Source organism: Harmonia axyridis, chromosome X, assembly GCF_914767665.1.
Source record: "Harmonia axyridis chromosome X, icHarAxyr1.1, whole genome shotgun sequence".
NCBI classification, from domain to species: domain Eukaryota; kingdom Metazoa; phylum Arthropoda; class Insecta; order Coleoptera; family Coccinellidae; genus Harmonia; species Harmonia axyridis.
Window position 1 is genome coordinate 14,962,587 of NC_059508.1, and position 25,804 is coordinate 14,988,390.

At 32.8% G+C, this 25,804-nt stretch overlaps 3 protein-coding genes across 8 annotated transcripts in view; 2 read left to right on the forward strand and 1 right to left on the reverse strand.

Moving 5' to 3' along the window:
- Window positions 1-944: 944 nt before the first annotated feature.
- On the forward strand, window positions 945-13,979 carry LOC123685663 (protein tyrosine phosphatase type IVA 1). Of its 3 annotated transcripts, XM_045625446.1 has the most exons (5): window positions 1,107-1,387; window positions 1,508-1,618; window positions 5,375-5,922; window positions 10,004-10,302; window positions 13,538-13,979. In XM_045625446.1, the coding sequence occupies exons 3-5, from the start codon at window positions 5,797-5,799 to the stop codon at window positions 13,647-13,649; spliced, it is 537 nt and encodes a 178-aa protein (XP_045481402.1). In that variant the 5' UTR covers window positions 1,107-1,387; window positions 1,508-1,618; window positions 5,375-5,796; the 3' UTR covers window positions 13,650-13,979. The 3 variants fall into 3 exon arrangements, with proteins under 3 accessions (XP_045481401.1, XP_045481402.1, XP_045481403.1); XM_045625445.1 differs by lacking the exon at window positions 1,508-1,618 and having other exon boundaries at window positions 945-1,387; XM_045625447.1 differs by lacking the exons at window positions 1,107-1,387; window positions 1,508-1,618 and adding an exon at window positions 3,258-3,470.
- A 1,098-nt stretch (window positions 13,980-15,077) lies between these two features.
- LOC123685664 (solute carrier family 25 member 46-like) lies at window positions 15,078-17,265 on the forward strand. Its single transcript, XM_045625448.1, has 6 exons — window positions 15,078-15,497; window positions 15,590-15,693; window positions 15,835-16,013; window positions 16,065-16,121; window positions 16,182-16,590; window positions 16,820-17,265. The coding sequence occupies exons 1-6, from the start codon at window positions 15,293-15,295 to the stop codon at window positions 17,135-17,137; spliced, it is 1,272 nt and encodes a 423-aa protein (XP_045481404.1). The 5' UTR covers window positions 15,078-15,292; the 3' UTR covers window positions 17,138-17,265.
- A 1,504-nt stretch (window positions 17,266-18,769) lies between these two features.
- Window positions 18,770-25,804, reverse strand: part of LOC123685665 (lysine-specific demethylase 6A) — a 56,415-nt gene continuing 49,380 nt past the window's right edge. For all 4 annotated transcript variants that reach the window (XM_045625451.1, XM_045625450.1, XM_045625452.1 and 1 more), the window contains 8 exons: window positions 24,657-24,888; window positions 23,672-24,107; window positions 23,419-23,558; window positions 23,167-23,329; window positions 22,896-23,110; window positions 21,637-21,888; window positions 21,437-21,563; window positions 18,770-20,980 (listed from right to left, as the gene is read on the reverse strand). In XM_045625451.1, coding sequence (XP_045481407.1) covers window positions 20,774-20,980; window positions 21,437-21,563; window positions 21,637-21,888; window positions 22,896-23,110; window positions 23,167-23,329; window positions 23,419-23,558; window positions 23,672-24,107; window positions 24,657-24,888 — 1,772 coding nt within the window. In that variant the 3' untranslated portion in view covers window positions 18,770-20,773. The remainder of the gene's footprint in view (window positions 20,981-21,436; window positions 21,564-21,636; window positions 21,889-22,895; window positions 23,111-23,166; window positions 23,330-23,418; window positions 23,559-23,671; window positions 24,108-24,656; window positions 24,889-25,804) is intronic.

Here is a 25,804-nt window from a genome sequence, read left to right on the forward strand (position 1 = left end):
AGGCACAAACAATTATTATTAAAAGAATTGAAATCTTAAATTATACTCATTCGTTTCATTATACCGATTTCCATAATTGTACACATATTCGAAAATAAATTTTGGTGGATGCAAAAGTCGATATCATTTCTAGCCACTAGCGCATCCACCAATTTCGGAATAATAAAAAATCACAAGATGCAATCCCATGCGTGCTTTCGGTCTTTTTTTTCGAAATTCTGTAGTAACTGAGTAATATTGTGCAACAATAGTCCAGATTCTATTGTTGCATGCATAAAAAGCATTGAATATTGAATTCAATACCTACTTGCTTATGACTCATTTTGTGGTTGAATTTATTTATCATAGAAGTAGGAATATTCTCTTTTCAGTTGCATTTTATCTGGTCCGCATTTTTTTGTTGAATGTTAAGTGTACATTTCAGTTTGAGTCATATTGTAAATGAATTCATTCTAATCAGGGTTTGCCTGTAGAAACTTGGAGTTGAAATGAAGTTGTTAATATTAGGTATACGAACTTTCTTGACTGTTTTCAATTTTTTTTTTTTTGGTTCATTATCAATAATAAATCCACCCTGAAATTTCAACAGTTCACGTTTCTTTTCGTATATTATTCATAGGTTTTCTTATTGAGTCAATTCGAAAATAGTGAGTACCGGTCCCCTGTTTTTAAAAAAATGTACTTTAGTATCTACATCTACCGGTAGAAAAAGTTATGAGGTTAATGAAAAAACAAACCTTTATTTTATTATTTTTTTGAAAGAATGAATTGTGGGATGAAATTGTGTGATATTGCGAAAACTCATCGATGTAGAAAATCCAATAAAAAGACGGAGCATTTCTTGGAGAACCCACCCAACCATATCGATTCGCAAATTGACACATTACAAACTGTCTACAACAAATACATTTCATGAGCACAAACGCCCACCCAGGCAACCCTTGTGGCTTGTGCCAGCATTTTGGATTCCAAGAACCACCCCTCTCGTACGCAGATATGACGTCACTTATCTCCTGGAAACGCAAGGCTGTTGGATGACTGACGTCATTGGCACGGAATAACCTCGTTTAAATTCCGAAAATAGCCGAAACAGCATCATGGTGAAATTCGTTTTCGTTATCGGAAGGAGCCAGCGAGAGGATAGGCAGGAACTACTGAGCAAAGTGACAGAAAACTTGGAGAAGAAACCATCTTGTACAGTTTAAAAAAGATTGCTCGGCTCCTGGGGTGACCGTCTGTAAACAAATCATTTTCTATGAAAAGTTGGCTCAGTTAGATTGTGCCACAGACGTGCGATAAGTATTCTGTGCCTGTGTTCATAATATCCAGTTTTTGTGGCTATTTACAATCATCGCCAAATTCTATTTCAATGTGTATGGCTAAAGTGGTGAGTTTTTTCTCTAACTCAATTTTCATACTTAATAATAGAAACCATTGACCGTTCCCTTTGCACAAGGACGTGTCGATTCAATTATGGGCTTATTACGAGAGGAATATTTATTTTTAGCTCGCTCCAACAAAAGAATTCTTAACCTCCTTATTCCTATCCAGCTAGTTAAGTTGAGCTAACGAAATTATCGAAAAGTGTTTTCACATTACCGCCAACAAATTTATGGAGGTATGTATGATTGACCCTTAAAAAAATTCATTTATGAATCTTATTATAAATTTAGATTCGTTCTTTGTGTCCAAGCAATTGAAAATTCACCATGTTGAATCATTTACGATGAGACTAGAACGTTTTATTAATAATTATCTTTTTGGTGGAACCTTTGTAATCTTAGTTCACTTCAATAACCAATTTATTTCACTTGGGTCTAATGTATTTCTAGCGTATTTCATTCGCAATATGTATTCCATTTCAATAGGTTATTTCATTCGATTTCACTTCTACATGTCGGAAATTGACATTCTGTGCAGAACAATACTGAAATATTGCCTCGAATGATTTAACATGTTCTTATTCCTATCAAGATTTTTTCTATTCTCAAAAAAACTAACATCAAACATTTTATGGCCCTTTTAAGCATGACGGTGATTGATATATTTTCAAAAGAAAAAGTTACACTTTAGTACTAGTTATTGATTCAATTCATTTATCTTCGATTATGAATCGGATTCATTCATTAACATTTCTAATCTAATCCAGGTATTATCAACTCTCTCTTGGAATAAAAGCTCGATTACTTACAATCATATGGGTAGTAACAGGAAGTCGAAGTCATAAGAATTCTAGAAGTACCATTGTTGAATCATTGATTTCAAATGTTTCAAATGGAAACTAATACATACATACCTACAGGAGGTGTAGATTCGTTATTTTCGAATATAATATCATTAAAAAATTCATAATAAATGTTCTTAAATTACTGATATAAATTTTCATAAACAGGACATAACTAGTTTTACCAAAAAAGTATTTCGAATTTATTATTTTCAGAACTTAAAGTTGTACTCGTACAACAAACCTAATCATATATGATGTTACTGAATATTTCGGTCTCTCAGTGTTCTTTGTAGTTAATGCGGGTAAAGATTAAAACTTTTTAATGATGAAAACCATTCTCAACCCAACCCATTTACTTTTTACAGCCTTCAGGTTTTCATTGGTCGGTAAAAGGCACACCAGCTTATTTTTTATCTTAAAACTTGTTATGAGGTTTCATAAACATGAATACCTACATTATATATAATATTATGTATTACTTTCCGGATGTAATACAATTTTCAGCAGATAGGATAGGAATTTAAAAAAAGTAATTTTTTTTATATTTCCTTTATATTCAACGTAGAATTCGGTTTTTATTCTAATATAAGAATTTTTCGATACGTTTATTGGTAATATGCTTTATCTAAGTATTAACCATCTACCAAATTAACAATTATTGATCATTATTGGGGTTTTACAAATGTTTGCCTCAGAAAGTTGATTTATGTTTTCAATTTGAAAGGAAGACTTCTTCTGCACGGATAAACAAAAAAGTGACGAAGTAATTTGTCGAGCTTCAGATAATTCGGTTATTAATAGATAACAGTTGATGAAATCCTGTGCACAATTAAATCCTAGATTTTCCAGATTATTTTACTAGTATGGTAATAACTTTGAGTGGAAGAAAAAAACCCTGATATTGCCATTAAACCTGATTTTTGCGCTATAATTAAATCTTGTGTTTACATTTTGCCACTCAAAACAATACCCGTGTATTTTTAAGATTACAAATTGGCAAAAACCCATACTGTGAACTGTACGTCAGTGACGTTTGACATATCACTATTTTAACATCTCGAGTTCTAGCTCTTTCTGGCTTAACTCCCACAATATTTTCATGGTGTTATCGAGTCCTATACACTTGATTTTTTTCGAAGCGCTGATTTTTTACATATAATTAGTTAGAATTTCGCACAGAAATTCTAATTATAAGTTATAATGTGAATTTGTGAACAATATTGGATATATAACTTGTTTACTGGTATGTGGTTGTTTTCAGAATTTAGATTCTGAATTTGAAAGAAATGTTAAACAGAAACTTGGTACTTTTATGTAGAAAATAAACTAACTTATCGTTTATTTTATTTTGGTTACATGGAAAATTCCATTTTTCTTTAATCATGTTTAATTCACCTTAATTGCCGGAAATTCAAATATTATATGTCCAGGAATTGACGAATCCAGATTTCAATAACCAGTTCAAAGTTCTTAATCGAATTTACGTACATGTTCTGGATATTTCTATTTATTTATAAGTACCATTTCTGTTCAGTTTTCACTCGTTCAATCATCTTTTGTCCTAAAATATCAACTCAGACGGCAGTGTTGTAATGTACATTACGCAAACATTACATTTCCAAAAACTAGTCGAGCTCCAATCTAGAATTGAGGAAGTAAAATGATGTTTTCACCACAGAAATATTCTACTCACTTCGATTCGCCAATCTTCTCACATTTATCGATAAAAAGTCAACGTTGAAAATCTATTACGTATCCATATTTATTGAAACGAAATGTTGATCGTTTAAGAACACTTCGAGTTATTGATTCTCAGAAGTATTTGTTTTAATTGCCAAAGCAAATATTTACTCCGGGAACATCGTCAATTAAATTCATGTTGTTTATCCCTGAACGTTTGTTGGTTATATATCTTTTTCCATCGGTTCCAATCAGATTCAGAGTTTTTGCTCAGTTATCACACAAATTTTCCGCACTATCAAATGAATATTCATGAGAATTAATTAATAAAATATTATATAACAAATATAAATGAATATATACGATGTATCTCTTCAATTTTACGTTGCCAAGTTTTCGAGAAATTATTCATTTTGGTTCAAAGGAAAAAAATAACCCCCCCTGAAATTTTGGAGTTGAAAACCTTTGAGTATTTTTTTTTTCCAATATGTTCATGGTAATTTTAATTTTACGTAGTCAGAGTTGTGATCTAAACTGGCAGTTTCAGTTGACGTTTTGGAATGTGCAGAATCCAAAAATCGAATAAAAAAAAGTCCGTCCGTAATCCGAAGCTTTTTGCGATATTTCGAGATATTCTATGAGGAAGTAACAATAGCACTTTCGAACTTTTAATATTTGATTTAATGCCATTACTTATTACGTCTTCCACATTGTAATAAGTAAGTGATATCTTTCAAATGTTTCAATATATTGTGAGAGATAAGGGGGGACTAAATAAACCATTGTGTAAAATTCACATTCTTTTCGTCAATTATCTTAAGACTTCGTTTTGTTTAGACTTCTTCAAGAAGCAGTTTGTGTGGCTCTGAAACTTTCCTTTGCCTTCAGCTCAGAAAAGGCTTGTGATTGGTTCAAATTTCGCAAATGACTAATACAGACTGTACAATACAATTAGCTTATGATTTGGGTAAGCTCATGGGTAATGTTTGTAATTCGCTCCGCAAAGTTCAAATTGAGCCGATACAATTTGAATAAACAATCCGGTAGTCTATAGAAAGCAAATTTTCTGTTCTAAATGTTGAATTTCTAGGTCAAGCCTTCGGTAAGTTTTAACCCATCGATTTTATTTGTTCATTGTTACTGTTGGTGTGGAAAATTAGCCATTTCCTCTGGTTTTGTACTACGATCGTTAGGTTTTTATTATCATCGTCATCATTTATCAATCTTTCCACAAATTTACGATCAAATTTTATTGGATTTTAGCGTGACTTTTCTATGGAATTCGTAAGAGAGGCTTTATTTTTTTCTCATTTTGATGACGATGTTAATAATCATCGTTTCATTACATAACAAATGAATTCGTTGACGTGCATTGCTTTCATTCGATGTTACTTCATACTAGTTTAGTTCTTATTTTAGCGTTGTTTCGTTTGTTATTTTTCTCATATTTTATTTATTTTGTTTCAGTATTTTGGTGAGCCAGTACTAGCCTTCATGGAGTTCCATTTAGACAGTGGGGAATATTGCCAGGCTCAACACAAATAAAAAAACCAAATCGAGATACTAAAAAAAAATATATTTTCATCATTGAGTTGACCTCCTGAAAGCCAAAAACGTTATTTGCAAACTGAAAAGTGAATTGAATCAGAGATCGCACCCCAAATTTTCAGTTTTCATTTTCCTCATCTCTTCATCATTTATGTGTAGAGGCATATCAGAATTCTAGTTTTTTGATTTTGTGATTTCCAATTGTTTTCGTAACTCATCGAAGGACTGGAGCGGGTATATTTTGAGTTTTTCGGTAAATATACTAAGTATTCAATCCTCTGAACGATTTTTATACTGTAACTGAAACTACTACGTAAATTCGTCTTCTAAACATTGGTGGAATGAGTATAAGTGCAAATATGCGGCAAATTGACATCAGACCATCCTCGGCTGAGATCAACTACAAAGGATTCAGGTTTCTCATCACAGACAGGCCATCGGACCAAACCATCCATAATTATATTCAGGTGAGTCCAAATTCACAAAAGTAGAAATGTTGATTTTTTTTTTAATAACGGCAGGTACTCTTAAATTATATAGAGAGATTTTGAACACCTGTTCATCTATTCTCTCAAACTGTCATTAATGAATTTTGCCATTTTGAAAATTCAATGTATTCCTCAAATTTTTTCATATAATACGCTGATCTCGAGTAATTTGTTATAAGAAAAATTATCTGTGAAATTCAAAAAATTGGGTACTTTGGCTGAATGCAGCTCTGTTAAAAAGACCCACAGAATTAAATATTTGCTACGTTGTCACGTCTAAAAATTAAGAAATGGAGCATAGGTTTTTTATTTGGAATGATAAATAGGTAAAGGAACTAACAGACTTAATTTGAAAATGGAATTAACTCACTTACAATTTGAATCCTGATCTTATGAAGCAACATTATCGTCAACAAAATTGCGATAACTCATTTATTGTATTATAAATATAACTTCGCTCACCAAATGGATTGGAAAAGTGAGTTTATGTTAGATTTTTTAATATAGTAGCTCATTTCCAGTCTGAAAATAGCATATCTTATGGCTGAAAAAACTTCAGCGTGCAGATTTCCAGGGGTGTCATAGCTCATCATAAAAATTTGAAATGTCTAAAGGAAAAGAGTATTCATTTTGACCTGAAGAATCAACTGCTAAAATATATGTACAAATTAAAGACTCACATCTGTATACATGATATACTAGAAGTACAAACGAAAATGACAGATTTTTCGGAGCATCATCAAGAAAAAAGTCCTATTAACATGGGCCCGCAAATGGTTTGTTTTCGAGATACTGGATGTTAGAGTTTTATTTCAAGTTTTTTTTCTCAAAGTTCCTTCTTCTCACAAGATATTCAATTCAAATTTGGTAGATATTCCAATTTGAAGTCTTCATCATGTAATATGCTTATTTTGAATGCAAATCTGACATGGTGCTATTTTTTCTGGGACAGTGCACACTTCTTTCTTTCAGAAATTTTCTTAGTTTAAAAAATGTAAAACGAAACTTTAGCTCAATACTAGACTCTTTGGTTTCTTGTAGTTTGTAGTATCTACTACCGATTCCGAAAAAAATTTCTAGTAATCGCCAGGAAAATCCAAATTATTATATAGATCCCCTTAGTGATCTGTGGAAATGAATTACATATAAGTTTTGGTACTTATTTGCCTAATCTGTAGCTAAGATTGAAAAGATTGGATAAAATGATATATTCATCACAAAAAAGTTGGATTACAAGAAACACCCTGTATCTCGAAAACAAAGCATTTGCGGGCCCATGTTTATAGGACTTTTTTCTTAAAATTATCCAAGGAATCAATCATTTGCCTTTGTACCTCAAATTTAGGAACACCCTGTATAGGTATATGGCCTCCCAAGAGATAATTTACAAAAAAGGATGAAATAACTAATAACTCTGCCAATGGGCGTGGCACTATACCACAGTTCATTCATGCAGCATCAAATAACACTAAACAAATAGCCAAAATGTCACCATTCATACCAACCAAATAACGAATAGGGTAACGTATGCGTAGTTTTATGTGATTTAATTGAAAAGTAATGATATTAAAACTTAAATAATCGATAAAACATAGCCGTGGAAATATTAATGAATCACGTAAAATGAACCAGAACTCCAATAAAATATGGAGTTGAACAATCAAATAATAAAGTACGGATATGAATTTTATATGATATTGACCGATGTTTGGTTATGTTGCGTCATTGGACAGATCCATACACGGTTTCATTTTGAATTAATGATAATATGTAGTTCATTGATAGACGTTTAGTAATTTTTCGCCAAGGAGAAAAACAAGTTCAAGTTGAAATTTTGACAACTTCTATTTGTTATTTGGTATCACTGTTATCGAAACAAACGGCAATCAAATTATAGTTGCTATGATTATCTCATGATAAGTTCTAATTTACGCATTGGGAACCAGAAACTTTATTTTAGAGACTCTTCACTGTCTATTTGAAAAATCTCAGATGGTACAAATTGAAGGTATACCCAGTGATCCTTTGAGTATACAGTGTGGCGTACCGAAGGGCACGGTACTGAGGCCCGTTTAGTTCACGCTTTATATGAATAACTCCTTGGAAAAATTATCTGATGTAAGCCTGGAGCATATAATTTTGACCAGCGGCGTAGTGCGGAAAATTTGTCGAAAATAATACACATCTGGTAAAATCTAAGGATATTGTTTGCAACTCTACCCTTAGTCAGCTCATTGTTAACAATATTGTTATCGTGCAGTATTCTTCGAAAAAATCTCATTTCTGCAGATTATTCGGCAACAATACAACCTGACGCCTGGCTACCTTGTATGGTAGCACTGATAATCTTTCATATCATTAGTTATTCGTTAGAGTCATACATGTATTGTTCAGTCTCCTTATCTCTCCACATTTTTACAATCATGCATCGACACCATTCGAATACTGCTCAAGGGAATAGAGTTATGGACATGATCCAAGCAGGTATGAGACAGTTGGATGTAGCCAAATCTCTCAACACCAGTATTATCTTGGGTTTAGCAGCCAGATATACGAAAACAGCTTAGGCAGCACAAGATGGATTTATTATATCAATCCCATGGTTTTAGTGTTCTACGCTGAACCATCAGTAACCGATTACGTTTAGGCCACCTGTATTCCAGATAGCCTTGGAGAGCTCAACATTTAACAGGGGAAAATCGCGCAGCTATGTTAGAGTGGACTGAACAACATGCGGATTGGTAATAGGTCAGAATGTCCTATTTTCTGATAAGTCAAGGAGATATTGTTCTGAGAATGTCGGGAAATATTGAAAGGTTCCAGCATGTAAAAGAAATTCAAAGGTACAATGGTGGGACCAGATTTTGTCATGGCCAGCCCATCATCTGATTTGAATCCTATTGAGCATGCATTGAATATGCCACAAAAAAGAGTTACGCATGGTTTAATTCAATTTCATAGTAGACATGAACTTTTTGAGGCTCTACAAGCTTGGTGGAATATACCACAGCAACCATTCCAAAACTTTATGTCAAGTATGCCTAGGCGGTGTAGGGCGGTCATAAATTCTAGAAGGGGATTTATTCTATGAATTCGTTGAAACTTCCTACATTTATTGAGATTTTTCGTTTTTTTATTTTGAAATTTATGGTTTTAAATTTTCATTTCAAATTCACACTAAATTGAAAAAAATTGATACTTATAATGAAATAGTAAATTCTTTTAAACGTAATTGTAACAGTTTCAAATCGTGTGAAATTTTATTCAAACATGAATTTCCAACCTCATATTCGAGACGGTAATCATAGTTTTTGTGGTGTCAGTGAAAAATTAAACTGAAAAATTAATTAAGTCTGTCAATTAACATACAATACTGTTTAATTTGCCTCATCCGGACAACAAAAATATAAGAAAAAAAATTAATTATAGGATGAACTAGGAAAACCTGTATAAATTGATGGTTTAGTTATTTATACTACAAGTGTAGAAGGCATTGACATTCTTCCACGAGTCCAAAATTAAAAAACGAGTCCAGAAGTAGCTAATTTTTGAATTAACTAATGTTAGAATGTTCTGAAAGGGTATTATACATTATTTTCTCTAATTTACTGAATTTTTATTGAAATTGATGGAATATTACAATAAATATCGTTTAGTTGCGCTGAAAAGCGGAACTTTTTTCTGTATCTGTGACAGGAGAATTGAGTACCAACATACAATAATGAAATTTAATCATGAAATCTGTATCAAACTGGGATATTCCCGCACGATTTTGTTTGTTTTACCAGGTATAACAGAATTTGCCACAAAATTAGAGGAAATATATTTTATGGTCCCAAATACGTGACTAGGTGTATAATCAATGTGTGCGAACAGTCTGGACTAATAACAAAATACTGAGGCTCGCTGCAAATGGCTTTCAAACGTAAAATCCAATTCCCTTCGACTCTCGTTGATAGCCAACTCGAAACAAATTGGTACATTTCGAATCCTTTTGATCTATGTATTTCAATACGTCATTTGATGTTTTCATCATTTCACTGTGTCGATATGTTTCTAGGAGTTGAAAAAACACCAGGTTACTGCAGTGGTCAGAGTGTGCGAACCAAGTTACAAGACTGAAGAACTGAAAAATGAAGGTATCGAAGTCTACGATTTGCCTTACAACGATGGCATGTCACCACCAAAAGAAGTAGTGGAAGGATGGTTCAAAGTATTAAAGAAGCAGTTCTATGACAACCCAAACTCCTGTGTGGCAGTTCATTGCATCGCTGGCTTGGGAAGGGCTCCTAGCATGGTTGCAATAGCGTTGATCGAACTTGGTCTCAGATATGAAGAAGCCGTCGAGCTCATCAGAGAGTAAGTTTTCCCATATCTTTCACCCTTATGCCTTACTACACTAACCCCTGGTTTCTGAAAGACTGATCAAATCTTTGTTCAACTAAACAGCGATGTCAAATCCATTTGGGTTTCTGGAATGTTGTAAAATTAACTAATCTATGTTTTCAACTTGTAAAAAAAAATTAAAATGCGTTTTTAGAAACCCAAAATGATGCTTGACGTACATTTTCCGTGTAATATTAGACCACTGTGTCAACTGGCAGAATGTTCGAATAAAAAAAGTAAACCTTACTTTCAGCAACCCAAATGACGCTTGACTATAAAATTGACAGCTGTAAAGTTGAATTTTACGTTGATTGGCCTTTCAGAAACTGTAAGACTCGGAGAAAAAAATCTTCAAAAAGCAGATTATAGATATTTCGATTCGTTCTCTAGTTACAGGGCGTTTCTTGAAAAATGACTTTCAAATATTCCGCTATATCTACGATCCTTTATGAGTATTATATGAACCACAAAAATTACTGAAAAAAACGTTCTGGAACCAATATATGGTGAAATATTTTTCAGAAACACCCTGTAACTCGAGAAGGAATCAAAATATCTATTATCATCTGTTTTCTGATATCTTATTTCAAAAAAAGAGATCAGGGGTTCTCGAAGATTCATGCTCTAAGTCTAAGTTCTTGAGATGTTCTCAGTGAGCATCGAATTTGGGACACCCTGTACAATGTCTTTCATTGTACAATGACGATATAACAATAAGTAAACGCCAACGTGTCTCTTACCGTTACGCTGTATGAAATTCTCATTGTATACAACTTTTGTAATAACATTTGCCCCTCTTAATATATTACCCTGTATATATCAAAAACTGGTCACAGCAAAGCCAATACTGTTTGAAATTAAAATAGTGCACTTGAACTAAGAGTAAGGACAAAAATTGGAAAATTCCACGGACGACTTTTTCAATTACAGGGTGAATTATGAACTAAACGAATTTCATTTTGAATATTGTTTGACTCACCCCGTATCTAACAATAATTTTTTTTAAAAACCAGTTTAAGCAATTTTTGTCGCGCAAAAGTGTTTCATTCAAGATAGTTTCCTACGAGAAATATAAATTTGAAGAAATGCCATTTTCCAACTTTGACATTCTGTATCTCGAAAACTAGTCATAGGATTGAGTTGGACCCTTTGTGTCAAAAAAACTCAAAAGTTCTGCACCACAATAGCGAATGTTGGTGAAGAAGTCAGAAGTCAGTTATCTTACCGGACCATTGTGTTTTCTCGATATCCAATCGATTTTCTCAAATCAAATTAAATTTTCAAGGCAACCATTTCCAGTCGATAGAAGACCTAGAAGAGATTTTGCGCTGAGAAGTGAAGTAGATTCCTGGAAATGTGTCGAAAATATGTTTTGATGATTGATTTTTTGTTGGCATAACTGAATTTGAATTATTTCGAAAGGAGTTCTTCAATAAATGTTATCGTGAAAGGAATATTGTGTGCATTTTTGAGACGTGTAATACGACGGCTACTATTTATGTATTGAGAATTGGCAACACTGATATTGCCAGGTAAAATCTGATATTGACATCGTAAAATTTGACATTTTTTGTGCACTAACGTTTTGACGTACGAGAACAGTTTTTGTTGTTTACAGTAAATTGAAATGTTCATCTCAGCCAAAATATGGATTTAACTTGTGAAAGTTTTCGAGCAAAAGTGTATAGATCGGTGCAAAAGTGTATAGATCTTGAGGGCGATTATTTTGAAAAACAGTAAAAATATTTTACATCAAAATCACTTGTTTATTTTTTGTTTTTCTCAATACGTAAATAGTAACCCTCGTATCATAATTTTGTTTTTTAAGCCTAAATGATTCAATGTTTGTGGCATGTAGAAAGTAACAAATCTTTGTGGGAAATTTGTAATGTTCCCCGATTTATGTGAATATATTTTTATATTCCCTAGATTCGTTCTAGTAAATGTCATTTTCCTTCCCATAAAATAAAGGAAATGCCGCCTTGAATGAAAAGGTCAAAACAGTTGAACGCTTCCTTGATTTGGGCGTGACCTGGCATCTAATGGAATTCGCTTGTACAACAGTTACATTTCAGGCAACGACGTTATTCAGAAGGCCAAAGGATGAACAACATGAAATCGATTGTTCAACTTGACTTTCTCATTGTCTAAAATCAAATCTCCAATTTTGATTGACTTTTTCTAACTAAAATTTTCCAAAGAAAAATTCCCTTAACCACTTTTTAGGGTGTAATAAGATCAGATTTTCTTGAATATTTTACTTTATTTTCGTCTATATGGTCACCTTCAAGAGTGATACATCTACTCCAATGCTCCTCTAGCTTTTGGTTACTTTTTCGGTAGAAAGCTTAGTCTTTGCTTTCGAAATGAGCTTCAATCTCGGCAATAACTTCTTCATTAGAGCCAAATTCGAAAACAACATAATCGTTTAACCGTTGTTTCGATGTAACAGTCTAAATGTAACACTTATCAAGCCATTACTCTCCTTGCACAGCATTTTTTCTTATCAAAAAACAATCTTATCAATACACGAAACTCGTTTTTATCCATTTCTCAAACAACAACAAAAGGATATATATGAAAAGTATCATACTCATTTTATGGGCTGGAAAGAAGCATGATTCATTGGTGAAATGGAAGGATATATTGAAAATTCAATGCGACATTGGATATACGTAGCAAATTATCACTCGCATCGGATTTTCATTCTAACCTTGACACAGAATATATACTAACTGACAAAGAAACTGCAACACACAGAAGGAGCTGTTTAAATTTATATTTTTTGTAAAACATAGAAAGTATAGCAAGGAGTAAATGATTGAAATTCGGAAAAAAACGAAGGGTTAACATTTTTTTTTAATAAATTTGTTATTGATGTGTACATGACGCTCAACATCAAACTGAGGTTCACGTCGTCTAACCCTCACATAAAAAAACCTTCACGATTTTTATCTCCAAATTCAATCATTTACTCCTTGCTGCTAAACTATCTGTTCTACCAAAAAACAATTAAATTTAAATTTCTTTGTCAGTTAGTATACTATTCTAAGTGTAGTCATGAATGATATTAGGATTCTGGAAAAACATTAGATATTCCTTATAATGTTTTTATATTGATGTGTATGTGGTTTTTTCATGCATGCGAAGAGAAATCAATATTAAATTTGCAGTGTTTTAACATAAGAATTGTTTTTTTTTTTTGCAGGAAACGACGAGGTGCTATCAACGCAAAACAGCTGGCATTTCTTGAGAAATACCGTCCTAAGTCACGACTGAAATTGAAAAATGGACACAAAAACTCATGCTGCATACAATAAACTCCATATAAAAAGCTATATGTGTTCATTAAGGTAGAATTTTGGCACAATTAATCAATATTTACTTAAGTTTGATTTGAATTGTAGTAAATATTTTCTAAACACATGATTCAATTTATTGACACAGTATGAAATGACTTGAAATATTTTATGTATGGCCCTATTGAATATTCGTTATTCTGACAATTGTTCTGTTGTGATCTAATAATTTTCTTAATGTAATTTATTTTTATCTTAAATTTGAGTTTGTAATCTATTTAATGCAATCAGATTCAACTCAAGTCACATTTTCTGTAAATTTCTGAAATATATATTTTATTATTATGGGAATGTTAGCTTTTCTTGTTACCCTAACCCTTCCCCATTTCTCAATTATACACGATGTTCTACAAATTACACTATTTTACAAATTATAGTTGTGCTCATTCTGCACATTTTTCTTTCTATGATCATAAGTCCGATTCGTTTACAAGTGACAAGAATTTGAAATGATTTATTTTAATGTTTGAATTAAAAGTAGTTGATATGACAACTACAATTTTGTTGATGGTTACTTCAACAGCATGCACAAAATAATCGATTCATTTCGTTTGTTATATGACTATTAAGGGGATGGAGGAGGGACACCGCAACCTAATTCAACATCACTATCTAAAAACCCCTCAAAAAACGCTAACAATATGATCAAGGCCTAATACAGATCTGGTGACAATCGAATTATGCCAGTTTTTCGGTGAAATCTAAAATTCAAATCAGAAGAACCATCTATCCGCATCTTACTGAATTAATTATTCCCTCGGCACAACAACTATAGAATTCTGGGATGGGAACCCGAACGGCGAATATTTTAGTAACTAAATGAACTCGTGGAAATATTCAAGCCTAGATGCTCACATGTCCTGTTATTTTATATTTAAGATTAAAATTTTATCATTTTCACAATACAATACATCAAATTTTGAATTTTTTATGTCGCATCCAAGAACAAGCGATCGCAGCGCCAAATTTTCAGTTCATTTTGTCAACTTTTGCGGAAAAAGGCTGAACTAATGCAAGAATTGCCAGTAATTTCTGATCGAAATCGAAAAAGAAAAAAAGGAAAGGCTGAAATGTTTCACAATTCATCATACTAGTATCTCAAATGAAAATTGATCTCTAAGTCCTCGAAACCTTTCAAATACATACTCCATAAAAAGTTCTAAATTCGATTGATAAATTTCGTACAAAAAATTTTTTGGTCTGAAACCTTGTATGCTGAAGCATTCGACCACGACGAATACAAATCTGCAATCAGTTTGATTCTAAAAGGTCTCAATTTTTAGATATTTCCATTAAATGAATCGAAAATTTGACTGCTAGTCATCTATCCGCATCTTACTGAACTAATCATTTCGCGGCCCAACACCTACAGAAATAGTTGCTAGTTGCTAACCTTAAAATCGTTTGTCAAGTTGACAGTAGTATTACTGTTCTTATCAAATAAATCGAAATTCAAAAAAGAATTTGTCAGACGATCTGTTTTTATTGCCATTTTTCTCTGTTGATTAGAGATATGTCTATGTTAAATATAAATTCTGAACAAACGATCTGAGCTATATAAATGATATATTGAAAATTTCAACAATTTGGTATACCAAATCGCAATGGCAGGGAAAAATTTCAATTTTTCACTCAACAATCCCAGAACTCACGAAGAAAATGACTTATATCTTCAAAGCAGAAGGTTTGGATATAATGTCGAAGATGAATTCTTGAGAACACAAGAGGAGTATATGAATGCCAGAATAAGAACTCCTCATTCTTTATATTCTCATAGAACTTCTCATTACATGAGTCCTAATGCCGAAGGTACAGTAAATACGTTATATGTAAATACATTATTGCTTTGATTAAAAATTACAAGAGTAGCTTCAGTTCAATAGGTAAATTTTCATTTTTAGAAGTCAGTTTCAAGGGATATGTGGCTTCAGGAGTATCTTTTGTCAGTTTAGTAGCTGAAAATATATTGTGCCATCCATTTCTAGTATTACGCAGGCAATGTCAGGTAATAATAATAAGAGAGTTCATTCAGAACATTACATAAATGAACTATATAATACTGTAGAGTTAAGTTTAAAATATTAACTGTGCACAGCAATATGAGACCATTATAATCCCAATCTTTATTCTTGTGGTTATATCCTAGGTGCATCCCTCATCATTGAAGTATCACCTTTTGCCATTCACGTTAATCCCATCTGTCTATCATTTACATCAACGTCAAGGATTGACCATATTGTGGAAAGGACTTGGTTCCGTTTTACTCGTTCGAGGTATGTCATTAGGTGTGGAAGATTTAATATCAAGAGTCACACCATGGCCTGAGTAAGTGTGTGGAATAAATATTCCAACTTTTTATAATGCTATTTTTTTTAGCACCATCACTATGCATAGTGGACTGAAGCAATTCTTTCAACATCTTATGTTGAAATGGTAAATATGATTGAAAATGTTATGCATTACAGTGTTAATTTACTGGGAGTAATGTTTCAGTGTCAGCTTAGCTATAGTAACTCCATTTTACTCTGCCTCGTTTGTTGAAACAGTGCAGAGTGAAATAGCAAGTGAAAAACCTGGAATACTTGATGTATTCAAAGAAGGGTTTATTAGGTTGTTGAATTGGAATGATGGTCCCAAAGGTCGATTGATACCAATCTGGGCACTTGTTCTTCCAACAGTAACATTAGGTTTGGCCAAATATCTCTTCTCCCTTATGGTGAAAAGTGTTTCTACTAAAGTTCTACATGCTAAGGTTAAATCCGAGCACGAAACTACAGGAGCTCTACCAAAAAATTCTGGCGAATATCAAGATATCAATTTAACAGCTTCTATAATATCCCTGATTGCTAGTGATATCATTTTTTATCCTTGTGAAACAATTGTTCATCGTTTACACTTACAGGTGAGACTTAAACAATTATTTATATTGATAAAAATCTCAGGAACTGTCCTGAAATTCAAACTTAATAATTCTCAAAATGTCGGCAAAGTATTGAGAATCGGTTAATGAAACAAAAAAGATGTATTATTCATCTGAATTTGATGTATATGGTCTCAAAGTCAGTACCAAAAAAAACACTTAAAACTCTGGAAGTAATAGTAATTGCATGACTAATTTTTTAAATTTACAGGGAACACGAACAATAATCGATAATTTGGATAATGGTAGTTCAGTTCTTGCTGTTTTAACAAACTATACAGGAGCTGCAGATTGTTATGAGCAATGTTTAGCGTCTGAAGGGGTGTTTGGACTTTACAAAGGATTTGGAGCTTTATTAGTACAGTATGCCCTGCATATAGGCCTAGTTAAATTTACAAGATTTTTTTTCATGGAAATTGGTTCAATGATGAGTAAACCGAAACCTCCACCAACCCCTAGTGTTCACGACAATTCTCCCCCAGCACTAGCGAATTTGTCAACTGTCAGTAAATCCTACTTATTACCATAGTTTACAATACCTAATTGAACGGAAATTTTGTTGTGTTTGTTATTTGTATATATACTAGGAAGTATATCTTTGTTGTAAGTTTGTAATAATTCGAAGAAGTGATAAAAGTTTGATGATTTTTTTTTTCATTCAGTAATTCCTTTCAAACCTTCCTTTGAAATATTCAAAGTCATTAGCCAAGGTCGTAGAAATGGAGGGGGTACTAATCCCCCCATGATTTTCAAAATATGAAATCTCACAAAGACGAAGAACGAAAATCTCCATAAAATTTCAATATGTAGTTATCAAAGAACTGAACTGAGTAATTCGCATCAAAAAATTGTCTGGGCTGTGTTGTAAAATTTATTGCGTTTCATTCAAATTGCGATTTATTTGTGAAGACATCAGTTTTGAATTGGCTATATCTCCAGGGTGTTCCTAAATTGGAGGTACAAATGAAAATAACAGATTTCTCTGGTCATTTCAAGAAAAAAAGTCTCATAACATGAGTCCACAAGTTCAAGTTTTTCTCTCATAGCCCCTTGCCTTCACAAGATATTTAACTTGAATTGGCATAGATATTCCAATTTAGTTTTCATCATGTGATATCCTAATTTTGAATACAAATCTGCAGGGAGGATTTTTTCTGAAAGGATGCTCGCTTCTTTCCTCCAGAATTATTTTATTGTGAACCACTGGTAGTTGAGAAAAATTTAAAAAGAAACTCTGATTCAGTACTACACTTTTTGGTTAGTTGTAGTTTTTTTGTATATCCAATCTGTTTCGATAGATTTATTATAAAGATCTAGTTAGGTAGCTGTGATGACTAAATTAATTATAAGTTTTGGTACTTATTCATCAACTCTGTAGCTAAGATTAATAAAGATTCGATAAACTGGTTAAGCATCACAAAAAAGTGGGACTATAAGAAAAGCCCTGTATGTCGGAAACAAGGCGTTGGCGGGCTCATATTTATGGGTCATTTTATTTATGAAATTACCCACGGAATCTCTCATTTTCCTTCCTAACTCCAATTCAAGAACACCCAGTATAAGATAAGAACAATCGAATTGGTAATAAAGAAAAATTATTTCGAGTGATTTGGTGCAAACTTTGTTATTAAACTTCTTTTTCTCACATTATAGATCTACGCCATTATCTCAAACCATCATTAGCCATTATCTCAAATAATACTGAAGGATTTCACAGTAATGGTCAAATCAAATTTCTCCTAACGTTTTGCCTACAACTACAATAGGCATCTTCTGAGATCTCTGGATCGTAAATTTTGAGTTGATACTGGATATCTCCGAAAAGGCTCCTTTCATCCAGAAATAATAATTCAAGGATTTCTACGGAAGCTATCAAAGTGTAAAAGCATTCAAATAACATCAAAAGAGGAGAGACAACAATCCTTCAAAGCTCCTAATTACCTAATGGAGAAAGTATAAATAATGTATCGACAAAAACAACCAGTTCTGATAAATACAGTACAATCCACATATTATCTCAAATTTCCTAATTCAATTTATTGGGGACATGCAATAAATTTAATTTGAATAAAAGAACTACATAGTTTCTATAATGAGAGATTTCCTCAAAAAAAAGGAACTATGAATGTTCTATTTCTGTATCAAAAAGAATAAACAATCATAAAATGTGATTTTTTTTATTATGTAAATATAAATACAACTTACAAACTAGTTCAAACATAAGAATTGTTCAACACAATTAGAAATCAGACTTTTCCATGAAGATAAAAAAGATCATACACAACTACAGAAAAGGAATTCAGAAGTCAACTAGTTTCTTAATATAAACAAGGAATAACAAAAATGAAACTAATTAGCCTTGATGAAAAATATAATCCCCTGAGATTTTAAGGGAAATGTTGTTAAAGAAGGCACCTTCAAACCCAGGGTCGTATTAATCTTCTGGTTTACTTTTCTTCAAAATGGACTATTATATCACAATTTGGCAGTGTTAGTAATTCTATAAATAATTCGAAAGATCAGAAAGTTTTTATATAAAAAACAGAAAATTTAAACAAAAACATTCTGAGCTGATGATCATTCGAAGTCTAGGTAAGTTATTCATAAAAAGTGTGCTTCTTTACATTGTTACAATAGTCAAACATCTATTCTAATATTTTTTGGTTTTTGTTTAAATTGAAAATTTAGATTCGATCGGTTTATCAGAAATATGTTCTCTATGTAATATATGTATTAACTTTTAGATATTCATCTGTTTTACGAAATTATTTTTTATATATTCAAAAATATAGCATTTCTATTGCTGGAATTCACTCAATTTGTAATTTCAATTCTGAAAAATCCACTATATTTTAGCATTTATTCTTTCATTTCAGACCAAATCAATCGTTATTTTTCTAAATCTATTATAGAAAGAACATTTATTGCAACCCCTAAGATGTCTCATTTTAAAGTCCACTATTACTTTTTTCTTACAATTATTATAGATATGAATCATTTGGAATTAAATGAGAAATTTGATTTAAATGAAACTGAAGGCACTATAAGGGTATAATTAAAAATTTGTTTTTCAATTACATAATTAAAGTCAAAATAAAAAAAAATAATGATATATAATAAAAAATTCTCTTAATAACAATGAATAAATTGCTTGGTTAATGACAGTGTCCAAATTTGTAAATTAGAAAATAAATTTGGTGTACACACAATTCAATCGTTTAAAATTAAAAAGTCGAAATTGCTGATGTAAATGATTATAAAGAAACAATACCAATAAATTAAATTAATCGACAGAAAACTTTTCGCCTTATCTTCTTCAAATAGAAAACTTCTAGACTATGAATTAACATACTGTTTTGATTATGTTCATGATTTAAATTCAAGGAAAAAACTTATACTTTTAACTAGTTTAAAAAACTAGCATGTGTTGAAAAATCTGCATAAAATTATACTATACATTTCAATAAATTATTAGCTCCAAAAAATAATTTATCAGAAATTTCGGTCTGATGCAAAAGTTTCAACACTATCCTGTGCAAGAATAATTTAGAATTGAATATTTATTTACAATAATGAGCTACTTACAGATTATGAGATCACCTTTTTTTGGAGTTTAAACATCAAAATCTTAAAAAAAAAAAAATTATTGACAAGTTATTTACAACCTATCTACAATTTATCACTCATTACATAATCTACAAGATCCTAAAAGCAAATTGAAATATTAAAATGTTGTACATCAGTTGCGAGTGGCAGTGTTAGCAATTTCTTCTATTGCGATTATAAATCCTTGGCAATCAGACGGATATATATATTAAAATTTTGTTTTCGTTATTCACAATTTGGTGTTTCTACGATGAATTCAATTATTCATCGTGAGCCAAGTAAAATTCAACAGTTCCACAAAAGCAAAGAAATTCGAATTACCACAATTTTCTTAGACCAATGATTCCTTTTTGATAAAATCTTCAATACAAAATCACACTACTAAAAGGTGTATAAACCTTTTGGTCACAAATATTTACATGTAAAGAGAATCAAGTAGAAAACCAATATCAACAGAAATCAATGAATAAAAATTAGTGGTGTCATTGCTTCGAATATAATAGGATCTTACGCGAATATAAAAATTTCGGGAGCCAGATTGCCAATTTATGCGTCATTTTTATAACAGCCTGTACGGTTCTGTTGAAGCAGTTATGGTGGGATGCAGAATGAAATTGTCGTAAACATCGCATAATTCCTGCATTTTATATTCCTCCAAACAAACGAAACCTTCCAAGTTCGGAGACTGTTTCCTTGCACAACTCATACAGTGGACAACATGCCTTTTTTCCTGCTCACGAATGAACAATATGTTGAATACTTCAATCTGAAAATGGTAAAATTAGCGTTATGATCAAATTTATTATTTCATTGAACGAGTTTTTTTGTTGCAAAAAATTGAATGGGAATTTGTAAATAAATTATTATCAAATGAAATAAAAAAAAATTAATGAATAAAGGTTTTAATGTCTGTGAGTTAAAATATGAAATTAATTTTACGGCATTCAGACAATTTTTCAATTCTGGAAAAAGTAATCTTCAGCTTCTTTGACGGCTTAGTGGTTGCGGGTTCGAGTCCCGCTCGAGGAGGTACTTTTTCCAGAATTGAAAAATTTCAATAAATATAAAATTAACAATAGTTTGCCCACACTGTGGCTTCTTTAGGTAAATTTTATATTTCCACATTGAATTCTTATTATAAACATGTTATTAGAAAATATACTGTACTAGTATCTACATAAAATCAATTTCTATGTAAAGTAAATACTCCACAAAATCTCACCTCGCATTGTCCACAATAATGTGAGGCTTCATTTTTGCCCCTACCGTGAAATTTAACTTCAACGCCTTTGTGCCTTACAAATTCTAGAATCATTGAGCATTGTCTTAGTGTCCTCATGAGACAGTTCCTGAAAACACGAAAAATTAAAAGATAGGAACCTCGGTAGTAGTTTTTTTTTCAATACATTGTTCGATACTTACTTTATTAGTGCGAAAAGCTTAGGATCAGAGACTTTAATGTTCCGTGCCAAATTCCAAGATAGATGAAGCATGGGTACAATTGACTTAAAACTTTGCAATTTATTCCATTCGTATCGTTCAATAGCCAATTGATATTGCCTAGCTGTCAAGGGTCCAACGTTCCAGGCAATATTGTTGCACCAGCCAACGGCTTGTACCCAATGTACACAACCTGCATTTACCCAAACCAAATCTCCAGGTCTCTGAAGGAACCTGAAAAAGTCATATACCGTTGAAATTTTGAGAACTTAAGTTTATAACGGGTGTTTTTTTTCGAGGTATATAACTTTAAGTTGGCATTACTGTTCAAGATAGCAACCCATTTAACAGCTGTCAACAAGTGATTTATTCTCAGTTTGGTTTGGCAAATCATAATGAATAGACTCACGCCTGAACAACGCTTGCAAATAGTGCAATTTTATTTCGAAAATAATGGTTCTGTGCGGAATACGTATCGCGCACTACGTCCATTTTATTTTGTTTAGCGATGAAGCGCATTTCTGGTTGAATGGCTATGTCAACAAACAAAACTGCCGCATTTGGAGTGAAGCTAATCCTCAAGTGTATGTCGAAACACCGTTACATCCAGAAAAACTGACTGTTTGGTGCGCTTTATGGGCTGGTGGAATCATTGGTCCGTACTTCTTCAAAAACGATGATGGCTAGAACGTTACAGTCAATGGTGATCGGTATAGAGCCACGATTACTAACTTTTTCATTTCTGAATTGAACAATCATGATGTCCAGGAGCTGTGGTTCCAACAAGACGGCGCAACATGTCACACAGCTCGTGCCACAATCAATTTATTGAAAGACACGTTTGGTGACCGCCTAATTTCACGTTTTGGACCTGTGAATTGGCCTCCAAGATCTTGTGATTTAACACCGCTAGACTACTTTCTGTGGGGCTATGTAAAGTCATTGGTCTATGCGGATAAGCCACAAACCCTTGACCATTTGGAAGACAACATTCGCCGTGTTATTGCCGATATACGGCCACAAATGTTGGAAAAAGTCATCGAAAATTGGACGTCCAGATTGGACTACATCCGAGCCAGCCGTGGCGGTCATATGCCAGAAATCATATTTAAAATGTAATGCCACAAGATTATCTTGCTGATGAACAAAATTCATGTCAATCGAATAATCCATCGTTGTTTTATTGCAATTTAAAGTTCTATAGCTCTAAAAAAAACACCCTTTAGAAACAATTGTCTTACCTATAAACAGGTATGTTAGCCTTCGAGAGATCCTCTAATATTGGCCACCAAGACCCATGTAGATAATTGATTTGGTTCTTCTCGCAAAGATTGCAAATGGCACCCCAATAAGCATCTGGGGTAGCAAACCATTCGCAATCCCCAGGACCAATGTTAATGTTAATTGAGCAAAAATTATTATTTTCTTGATGGCCAGGTGTTCGGCTACCCGGTACCTAATAAACAAAAAAAAATTAAATTTGAGCAAGCGACAAAAGCAAAGAAACACTACCTTCATATATAGCTGTACAGTATTCATTCCTAGGATGACATGACCAACATGTGATAACATATTGGCTGCTGACACAACCCTTGCAAAAGCTGGTAACTTCATGAGTTCTTGGAGCTGAGGTCTCCACTTCCGGTCATCTGATAGATCAACATTCGTTCCAAACCTAAAAGGAAACAGAATTTATCATTATGTACAATACAGAAGACTGTAGAGAGACTAATTACCCTTCTGAAGTAATATTGCGGTACTTACTTCAACATTTTTGGTTGATTACAGTTCTTAGCATTAGATGAGGGTGGAGCAGCTGCAGCGCCTTTTTTCCTCTTCACAAAGCTCGAAGAATCCTTGGAGTCAGAGTCAGACAGCCCACTAGTAGATTTATCTCTTTCTTCCTGCAAAAGCTAGAGATCTAATATACGTCAAATTTTTAATAATTTTGCTAAACGCTTTTAGGTAAAACGTAAATAATAGAGCCTAGTGTAAAATATAACGAATATTCACTCACCTTGAGGCTATCTTTGAAGCTAGCGGCCTGGTACTGAGCATACCTGGCTATCGTAGTGTGTGATCTATGCGATATGCATGCCCACACTTTTTTGCCCGTCTGTGGATCGTAATTATCATCAGAGGGTTGTTGTATCTGCGTCCTTACCTCGACGCTATGGTCAGGATTTGCTTCAACGAGCGTTTTTGTGGAGAACAATCCCAAATCCAGTTTCAACGCTGAAGCAAGTCCTCTTACCACGGCTATTGGATGCTTCAAGCAGAATTCTTGGAGTTGGGGACTGAAGGCGTGCTTTTTGTTGTCCAAATAAACGGACGGTGTTGGAGGTAGCAGTTGTTGGTGGTTCAATTTTATATTTGGAGGCTCTGGCGGAGCAGGAGGGGGAGATGTGTCGGATATCAAGGAATTGCTTATGTCTCCTTTCAGACCTTCGCCCCTGAAAATTAACCATCATAAAATTAACCCGAATCAAGCAGGTATAGCGTATTAATTTTAGCAATGCCATGACGTACACCCAGTGAGATATACTCAAATCTTATTAAAAAAAAATAATTACCCACAAACGAAAAATAAAAATGTAGATTCAAAATTCTAAGTGTTTCGTTCACATTGCACCAAATCCACTGTAGATTGATTAAATGGATAAAAAAGATCATTGAACTTATTACATAGATTAGGTAAGCAGAGATAGCCATGATTTCATCAGGTTAGGTTAGGTTAGGATCTAACAACCAAAGAATATCATTTTTGCATTGAATTTGTTGGTTGGTTATTCAAGCTATGCTACCAGGCAATGCTGCCACGTTGTGCAGCTGGCAAAAAGACAACCATAATAATTAAGTTTGTGCAAATTGAGGGAGATTACCCTTTTTTCAGGTTAATTTTATGGTAAAACTAGGAAAAATCCACTGTCTGATTACGATGATAGAAAACGTTTTTTGACGTCATGACACTCTTGAAATAAATGAGGTATAATTGTACTTACTTGCAAAGTTTCAATATTGTTTTGGCTTCCATGTCGATGGAATATTCTACATCTTGTCTTTTTTCTGTCGTGTTGATAGGATCTAAATCCCACAATGGTTCCGATTTAATTTTGGGCATACTGTCTTGTTTTGGTTTTTCTGTAGGTTTATTCTCTTGTGTATTCTCTTGTTTAACACTGATGCCTTCATTATTTGAAGGAGAGAACGGTCCAGACGACAAGGTGTTATTCTCTGAAAGGGATCTATTTATTCTTCGAAATGCCATTTACCCAATTTATTTCAAAACAACAACAAGAAACAACAAATTCGAACACTATCTACATAAAAATAGCCGGAACGAGAACTAATCACCAGGAATGAATAAATGAAAATCACGAATGTGAAATCTTATCTGGGGAATCAATTTTTTTTTTGCATATGTGGATCATATTGCCATGAGCAACATAAGTTAGTCACAATTCATACAATTCTTTCTTGATCATGATGAAAATTTTCTTAAACTTTGAAGATATACATGTTTTTAACAGCGAATTACCTATATTTAATTAATTTTTTTTTTATTTTGTGCAGGCTGTACCAAATTGAATGCTCACTGAAAATATCTTGTCAAAAAATCCATATTACGTGAAAATTTGAATCATTTTCCTAGTCCTAGCCTAAAACTTCCAATACTTATCGACCGATCGTGCACTAGCGACTCACCCTGTATAAGGTGTCCTATCAAAACAATGAAGTCAAAAAACTCCATCTTTAAAACGGATGACATTCTCGAAAAACCGATAACGTAATGCTTTCCAACAAATTTGCGACTAAAAACTACGTTGAAATATAGGGTGACCCATTTAAAAAACACCAAATCTCTGAAACGGTCAGTGATTGCTATGATCTGTTACAAGTATCTTATAAATCATAAAAAAATCCTGAAAACACCAAGATATAGTGAAATATTTACAGAAACACCCTGTGTAATTCTAGAACGAATCGAGATATATCTCGATCTGCTTTCTAATATCTTATTCTGAAAAAAGAGATCGGTAGTCCTTTTGAAGTCTTAAAGTTCTCGAGATGCTTCAAGTGAGCACCGAATAGTGGGACACCCTGTACAGAATATGCTACTGAATTAAATTTTTTAGCGTCTAAATACCAC

Coding starts and splice junctions, on each gene's coding strand:
- LOC123685663 (XM_045625445.1), top strand. CDS start 5,797: ATGAGTATAAGTGCAAATATGCGGCAAATTGACATCAGACCATCCTCG. Junction 5,923..10,003: donor CCATCCATAATTATATTCAG/GTGAGTCCAAAT, acceptor ATATGTTTCTAG/GAGTTGAAAAAACACCAGGT. Junction 10,303..13,537: donor GCCGTCGAGCTCATCAGAGA/GTAAGTTTTCCC, acceptor TTTTTTTTGCAG/GAAACGACGAGGTGCTATCA.
- LOC123685664 (XM_045625448.1), top strand. CDS start 15,293: ATGGCAGGGAAAAATTTCAATTTTTCACTCAACAATCCCAGAACTCAC. Junction 15,498..15,589: donor CATGAGTCCTAATGCCGAAG/GTACAGTAAATA, acceptor TTTCATTTTTAG/AAGTCAGTTTCAAGGGATAT. Junction 15,694..15,834: donor TATTACGCAGGCAATGTCAG/GTAATAATAATA, acceptor GTTATATCCTAG/GTGCATCCCTCATCATTGAA.